Source organism: Stegodyphus dumicola, chromosome X1 (assembly GCF_044657685.1).
Source record: "Stegodyphus dumicola isolate Sdum_Otavi_A_Nest chromosome X1, ASM4465768v1".
Classification (NCBI taxonomy): domain Eukaryota; kingdom Metazoa; phylum Arthropoda; class Arachnida; order Araneae; family Eresidae; genus Stegodyphus; species Stegodyphus dumicola.
Window position 1 is genome coordinate 226,829,306 of NC_140780.1, and position 8,864 is coordinate 226,838,169.

Here is an 8,864-nt window from a genome sequence, read left to right on the forward strand (position 1 = left end):
GCGCTGCCCCGCCTCGTGTAACTCAATCACATTACGGGTCCACTCCTCCTTTGGGCACCTCGTGGAGGTTCAACCTCCACTATTACCCTTCCAAGGAAGCGGCGCACCACCTGGATAAGACACCAGGCAGCACCGGTCGTCAAGTTGCTCTTACCAGTCTCTTGGGCGAGCCCGTCGCAGTGGGACATTACCCAGTGAACCCTGGGGAAAACCCCCGGGCTACTAGTACCACGCCGCGCTAGGACGTGCCAGACTCCGAGGCCGGCCAATGAGTGACCTTTCCCAGAGCCTTCAGAACCACCAAGTTCATAAATTTTGTACCCCCGTGGCCGAGACTACCTATGTACAGATCCTAGCCAGTAACTTCGCAGAGTTCTCTACGTCGACCCCTGGGGGATATATTTTACAGCAAAGAACTTTCTGACAAATGTCTATTTGTTAAAGCTGGAGCATAGCATATGCTGGCATATTCAGAATACCTCAGAATAAAGTCGCCAGACACCAGAAGTGCATTCTTGTATCTAAAATAAGCCAAAACGTATCCTCTGAACATATAACGAGAAATGCATAGTTTACATTTTACAAAACGTTGATGAGCCATAAAAAAAGAATGCAAAGGCTCTAGTACCATGCGAGAAACGTAGATATACAAAGCGCAATGAAAAATTCTTGTGTTGCGATCTCGTGCGTCTATCTGTTGTTGTTGTGCCCAATCCCCCTGGTGCGGGAAAGCCTACACCAAGTCCAAATGACAGCGCCGCAAAATAGAATCACAGAATCCTTCTCGGTGAATAACTGTCCCGGGTAAACGGACATACAGCCCAGAAGATGAGAAGGAGAAGCAAGAAGGGAAAAAATACAAGCAGAGAAAGATTTTTCCCCCTGCACAAAGGTCATACGGTGAAGGAGTCCGCTTCGAAGTCGCGCCGAGGCCGTCTGAAGGGTCCTGGATCTTCTGCACTGCAGAGAGAGACCGGAGCTCTTTGTTACGTACCATTGGTGAACAGGAGGGGTTTGCTAGGTCGAATTCACTTTAATCCTGTGTGAGGATTGAATGTTCGAAGGACATGAATCAGTGGTATTGGGATCAGGGAGGTCACAACAACGTCTAGCCAACTTATCAGCGGTCTCGTTTTTAGGCACACCCGCATGGGACGGTATCTATTAGAAACAAACATGTTTCCTCTGACTAAGCCTAGACAACTTCAGATTAATATTTTGACTAGTGCTGTACATGGTCTTTGGCCAATTCTGTAAATATTGGTTGGAGTATCTGCTGTCCATCAAGATCCAGATACTATCCCAGTAAAGCTGAGAGCATGGTTGACAGCGAGACTAATAGCATTAAGTTAATATCTAAAGACAGAACACTCGCTCTCGGAAGTTTTATTAATGCCACTCACTCCCTTACCCGTGTGCGATCGGCTTCCATCTGTATAGATTGCCAATGCCCGGTTAGGAATATCATCAATGACTTCAAGAGCCAACTGCATGAGTGATTCCGGATGCTGACTACGCTTGACAATACCAGACAACAATTCCTTCTGAAAATACCTTTCGAAGCAAAAGATATATAGACCAACAGGATCTCAAATTGTCACGACTGAAAGACGACTGGGATGGTGATAGTGAGTTAATTTACCAAACTCGGGTGCAAGATATAAATCCATTACCCTGGAACAAATTGTGAAGAAAATAAAGGAAGATTACATCCATTTGTACCTGCTATAAGTGCTGGAAATGTGAACCACCGCCAGGAATACTGACATCGGCTACTTTGAGGTAAGTTAAATACGTTCCGAAAAGCTTGTAGTGTTCATGATAAATCTGATAGCATCCTGAACATGATGCAAGAATTACACTTATGAAACAACTTGGATACATTCATCTGTCATATACAAAATAAGTCTGTGGATTCAAATGTGGGGGGGAGGCGGGCTGCCTATTCCATGAGACTGCCGTGACCTTCTCTTGGCGTGCTTACGATGTAGAAATTTTCCTTGCAAAATGTGTACGTGTTCCATTATTCTCAATCTGCGTACGTTGACGTGTAGTGTGAGATATTTTTCAGTAGCACGAGTGAAGTCCATAAAACGATTTTCAACTTTCTCTAAAGCGGAAACTACGCATTTCCGGCTGTGTGCTCTTGAGGCATGTTTTGCTTATCTTCGGCCATAGAATGAACTTCCGGAGTTTGACGATATTATTGTGGAACACCTTGTATATAGAGACGTCTTTGAATGATCCAGTTAATGTATCTTTCTTTATAAACTATCTGTATTCTTTTATATCACCATCCAACCACCGCCACCTATAGATTCTTTCAGCAGAACAGCGCCTTCTCACTTAAACTCATAGTTGCTACAACATAATTAAAAGAGCATTGGCAGATTGTTCTAATAAAATGGCTTTCGCGTCTCGAAATTTAAATGTTATTGATCGTCTATAGGATTTGTGGCAAGCTCTGCGAGGCCATCTGATCTCCAACTAAGAATGCGGCTTAATTACAATTATTAGTGGAGCAAGAACAGTGATTGAGGAAAGCTTAATAGATGTAATGATTCTTTGCCTTTATCAGGCCGTAATGGTACCGTTACCTAAATTCCCTAAATAACCGCAAAGTGTGCCCTAGATGGTAATTGAATCAAACTCATGCGGATATTTGTTTGAACATGTCTGAGCTAATATGTGAATGAATACAAACTGACAGAAGCAAATATTTGTTAGTTATTGGGCAGTAAATAGACATCTCTGTGAGCACTTTAGCATAAAAATTGGTCATCTAAATTTAAGGAGCTGTTATTACGTCAAATTTTGTGTATAACCTCAGTGGCAGACTTCCAAAATCAGCAATAATAGACCTTAATATTAATGATCAACGCAGCCTTACAAATCAGCAGATATAAGACAAGTAAGTGAGGAATTTCAAATTAATCGAGAAAACAATGAGCTAATTTTAATTGAAAATTTGGGCAAAAGAAGTGAAATGTCAGGAAAGATTTCTGAGAAGAGTTTGTGTCTCTTTTTCAGAGCATACTTTTCTTCCGTGTGAGATACTTTCTGACATAAAAGTGATTTAACTCACTATCGTATTTTTTTTAGTTTATTTAATTTTCTGTGATTTCTGGCTGTTTACAAAACTAAAATCTCTAACATATTATATAATATCCAGCAGAATCCAAGGCAAGTACTCACAGTAATTTAAAAAATGAATTCGAGACCTTTTTCTAAAAATAAGATCGCCGTCGGAATCAGCGTTTACATGCGCAAGGAAAGTATTTTGAAGGCAATATTATCCATGAGAATGGAGTTCCCTAATTATACACTTTAAAGGTGCATTCCGTAAATTAAACTCACGTAACTTTTAGTTGGTCATTTCTATTCATTCAGTGTGTTAGTCGTAGGAACAGTTGATTAATAAATTTGGATTGAAACTGAGTTACAAGGTATACAAAGTAGCTATACATGAAGTAAAAATAATCCAACCATCTTCAAATCGGGGTTCACGACTTTTACGAAAATTATTACGAAATTTACGAAATTTGTAAGAAGTCAGTTATAAATCACAAACTTACGCAAAACTGAAGATGAGAACAATAAAAAGCTCAAAACTATGGAAGAACTGAATGAACATAGAAGTCTTTAACAATTTTTAAAGTGCGCGAAAGTTTTTTTTTTGGGGGGGGGGGAGATTTGTAAAAAAAAGTCATGTTATCTCTTTTCATCTGTACACTGTAGTGACATTTGAATGTTTGACCTTTTATTTTATGTATGAAAAACTCTCCAACTTTGTGCAAGCTGCTCTCAAGACAACAAATAAGCATTTCTCTTTTATTTTATTTATTTATTTCCTAAATATGTTTTCGAAATATATTTTATTTCTCTCTTTCATTTTGTAATGTTAAAAAAGAAAATTACCTAGTATTACTTTAAATTGTCAAGAAATTGAATAGTTAAAATGTTGTTAACTGAAACATATTGTGATTTATGAAATCTCACCCAAAACTTATAAATTAAGAGTATGAGAAACGAGTACGAATTGAATAAAAATGTAGTGCCAATCCCATACCATATCAGCGAAATTATGATATCTTGGCAATAAAAGAAGAAAGTGAATCGTTGCATTTGAATCCGTGTATTATTTGATGATCTTTTTCGTATTTTTATAAATGCACTGTTTAGTTTTTCAATTTGTTTTTCTAGAAAACACACTCAGTGGAGAGCAGGCTGACTGAATTGTTATTCTTTGAAGAGTACTCCCGTTTCCAGTTGTAGGATAGGTGCTAAACATACAGAGGAAGCATAAGTTATTAAGTATTACACTTCATATCAGTGGAGGTGCATTACAGTGGAGCCTAAATGAAATATTGTTTTACAGGACTTCATCCTTATAAGAACATTTTTTGGTGTTTTCAATGATATGTGAATCTTGATTTGTGTGGGAAAATCCGTCTAGCTGCAGTTTTAAAATAATAGTCCTGAATGGTTATGTAGCCCTGATTAGATGATAGGTTGTGCCTGCATCTTGAATTTGGAATGCAATGTATTTCTCTGTATGTCGGAAGATTTGTTCCTTTTACTTCAGTGTGTGCGTAAAAGTACAGTAAACTTCTCAATAAATTACTGCTAATTGTTTATTGAACTACATTGACTGATTCAACTTTCAGTAACTTATTTAGTATTTTATTCATAATGTGAAGTAATTTGAATTAATATATACAAATGTTTGTACAATAAAATACAGTTTTTAAATTATGTGAATTTGTGTTCTTTATGATTGATTCTTTTTACATGATTTATTGGACACATAGAAACATAAAAAGGAATGCTTCATAAAGAAAACAAAGCTTACTAAATTTAAATTTACTGATTACTTATTTACTAAAGAAATTTATTAATTATAATTACTAAATTTCCATGAAATCCAAATGCACTGCTTAACTAAAATTTTAGAAACAAGGTTGATGCGAAGTTAAAACTAGTGCATTACCTAACAAAGTGAGACACATCTAAACTGTGCATGAATTATAAATAGTCGACATCTATATTTTCCGAAATAGTGTTGTTAGATGAAACGTTTACACCGGCACCCCCCCTCCGAATAAAATGGTTCACATCCCATCACATGAAAATTATGCATAAACAAATAATGGGCTTTCAGGAAAGGAAATAAAATTTCCAGAGACATGGTTCCACGATTATTCGGGCGTAAATGTAATATCCTAGCTAAATTAAGAGTCCCTCTAGAGCTAGAATATTGAAGAACTGTGTAGCGACTATTCGCTGAGTTCTTATAAATAACAAGTTCAAAGAAGGGTTAAATTACCCTTTATTCCAACTCAAAATAAGTGAACAGATGGCCCCTTCTCGGATTTATAATAAGCCTCCACTTGGGCTACTTGAGCTTTAACTCAAAATAGAAAATGTTAAACTAATCTAATACTAAATGGAAGTAACCAACCGAAGTTGCACATAATCAACTAACAGAATTGGCTATTATTTAAGATCACCAGCGTTTACTAGCAGGCATGTAACAGTATGGCCGTAGAATACGGAGATTAGACTAGCAGCAACAACGTCGCCGAAAAGCAGAACAAGCTCTCCTACTGCAGTGACCTAGACCCACAGCTTAAATGCTTGTTCCTAGCTGATTTACATAAATCGTAATCCTAAAATTCATCATGGCAGGGAAACATAGGTGGGAAATGAGAAGGTAAAGGAAAAGCTTGTTCCAAAATAAAAACAACTATTCGAAAATTAAAGTAAACTCTACAATTCAAAGCTTTTATAATTCACTACGGAAAACAATTTTTGTTTAATTTTATTGACTTATTAATTTTTATTTGTTTATTTGCACAAAAGTATGTCCAGATTAAGACAACATAAAATGACATATAAACATTTAATGAGACACGTGCATTCTTATTTTAGGTTCAGCTGATGATAATTGCAGGCGAATATCTGGTTCTGTATTCAAGCGGGTTCTGTATTTCGTTTTGATATTTGTGTAGCCAGAGAATTACGCTTCCCATAGGTGCATAGTTGAAGAAGGTAGCAATACAAATTTCGTTTACTCTGATAAGAATTTGAATTAATCTTGTAAATGTGCAAGACTAATGTTAAATAACCATTATCTTAATATTTTATCTGTATTACTACTTTTGTCAGCTTTTACCAGGAGGCAAATTAGCTATTTCTATATAAGAACAGAGTTGTTAAAAGTTAGAGAGTTTTGACAGCTTCGCTGACGTTGTGATGTAGCCTCACCAAGTTCTGATGATTACTTTAGACCGGCATTAGCCCTTTGCTAGCCGAGTTTGCTCGCGAATTTAAAATAGTTTCAAATCTCGCGAAGTAGTCATTAAGAGATTTTATAATGGATTGAGAAGTGCAGCTGTTTAATGGAACTGTTTTCCAAAAACTTGGAATGGTGATCAGTACATAAAGTACATAAAACATATCAGAGTACATAAAACTTATTATCAATGGATCTTATCAGTTTACCAACTATGGCTATAGCTATCATCTCCCCAGGTGACAAATCTTTCTTAGGAATTAAATATGGAATAGTATTTTGTGGTTTTGATTTATTGTGTAAGCACTCTGAGCAATTTTCGACAAAACTTTTGGTATCGCTATACATACCTGTCCAGTAATATTTTGTTTTCACAAACTCATATGTTTTTTAAACACCGAAGTGAGGCGCATGAACAGTTTGTAGTATATCTTTAATTAATGTCATAGGCATTATAATCTTATTTTGTATATTTTTATTTTTTGTTCTGGTTTGGCATCAGTGGGTTTTAATTTTATCATGAACAAAATCTGTGTAACTATCGATAAAATACTGTTCTGTCATATCTTTCTGGTTATTCTGCAATTTTTTTTTATAATTGTTTTAATATATGGATCCTCTTGCTGTTTTCTAATTATATTTTGCATAGGAAGATTGTCATTGGTAATAAAAATATTCATATTGTTTACCATTACCTCTGAAACTTTTCATAAGTAAATCTGCCGGGTTTTTGAAACTAGGAATATGCTCCATCCTATACTGAAATTCCTGCAGATATAATAACCAGCGTGCTACAATATCAGGCTGTTTATCAACATTGATAGGGAATCTTAGTGGTTTCGCATCAGTCAGTATTATAATTTTTATATACATATGCTTGTGAAATTGTTTCACAAATCTAAAAATTGCTTAAAATTTTATCTGATACCTCCTGATTGAAGGGTATCTAGCATCCGCAGGTGTTAAAATTTTCGAGTAAAACTGTACTGGGAAAAACTTATCATTATCTTTCTGCAACAATATGCCACAAATTGTCGATTTTGATGCATCAGTGACTAAATATACAGATTTATCATTTTCTGTAGTTTTACTGTGGGCTCTTCCAAGATTAATATCCATATCTTATCTAAGGCATTCTGGCATTGTTCATTCCACAAAACACAAATGGAGTATTTTTGGTTAAGTTTGCAGTTATTTTTCATATCTTTTGCTTTCAAAAAAAATCCTAATGTCTCTACAGTGGCGCTCGAACTAAAAGGGTGGTGGGTGATGATTTTCCACCCCCACGATTGGTGATTGGGTTTCAGTCGCCCTTTAAAAGAGGGAGTATATAAGGTACTTCACCCGCCTTCTTAGCATGCTTTCGTGGTGTAGTGGCTAGCACGCTCGACGCGAATTCGAGAGGTCCGTGGTCCGAGTCCCGGTGAGGGAATTGCTTATTTTTTATCTCTCCTGCTTCAAAATAACCTAATGTCTCTACAGTGGCGCCCGAACTAAAAGGGTGGCGGATGAGGATTCTACACTCCCATGGTTTGGCGATTGGTTCCCCTAATCCCCAGTCACCCTTTAAAACGGGGAATATTTAAAGTATTTGTTCCGCCTTCTAGAATAATTTCTGCATAATTGAAAATTAGATGACGAAAGCAGTTCACCATGCCTATGAGGACTTCCTTAACATTCCTGGGTCTGCGAAATTTGGCTATTTTTTTCAATATTCTCCTCCGATGGAGCAAAATCCTTCTTATTGACACAATAACCTAAGTAAGTAAATTAATTCTTACAGAATTGCATTTTGGCTCGGTTTAGAGTTAAATTAAATCTTTGTAATCTAGAAAACACTTTTTGCAAAATAATTACTAGCTCTTTTACGCTACTGGCCGCTACAATTATGTCATCCCAAAAATATTGTTTATTTGGGCTTTGCAAATCACCTAAACACTTAGATATTAGAGTATGGAAATACACAGATGAGTTCTTGGCACCAAACGATAACCTAGTCGGTTGAAAATTGCCAATTTCAGTGCAAAATGCTAATATTTCCTTATCTCTTTGATCTAATTTTATTTGAAAAAAATGCTGGCTTGAGATCTAGCGCACAATAATATTTTTAAGCTATATGTTATGCAAAATATCTGAAATCCTAGGTAAATAAATTTGATAAGATTCAGTTATGTAATTTAGTAATCTGTAATTTACTGCCATTCTAAATTTTAATTTACTGGGATCAGCATTAGGTGATGATCTTTTCTTTAAACAAATTACTGGGAAGCTATAATTTGATGTTGAAGCTTCAATAATGCCTGCTTCTAATAATTTGGCTATCTCCTCTTGGCCATATTTCTTAGCAATACGAGGAATAGTATACGGTTTAGTCCAATTTGAAAGGTTATGTAATAGATTAAACTGAGGCACTACAGGTGACAGGTGAATGCAGGGCCCGGACACCCGGACGGCTTAATATGACAAATCGGGTGTCGTCCGGTACCCGCACCTATTTAGAACAACACAACCCTGGCGACTTCCTGAAAGGGCTGCATCGGAAATATATTAATGGAGAATATGTGGTATT

General features: G+C 36.3%; 1 protein-coding gene across 1 annotated transcript in view; it reads left to right on the plus strand.

The window, feature by feature from the left end:
• LOC118189173 (uncharacterized) overlaps positions 1-4,755 on the plus strand; it is a 298,250-nt gene extending 293,495 nt beyond the window's left edge. The window contains exon 15 of the mRNA XM_085808700.1: positions 4,204-4,755. Coding sequence (XP_085664826.1) covers positions 4,204-4,235 — 32 coding nt within the window. The 3' untranslated portion in view covers positions 4,236-4,755. The remainder of the gene's footprint in view (positions 1-4,203) is intronic.
• Positions 4,756-8,864: the final 4,109 nt, after the last annotated feature.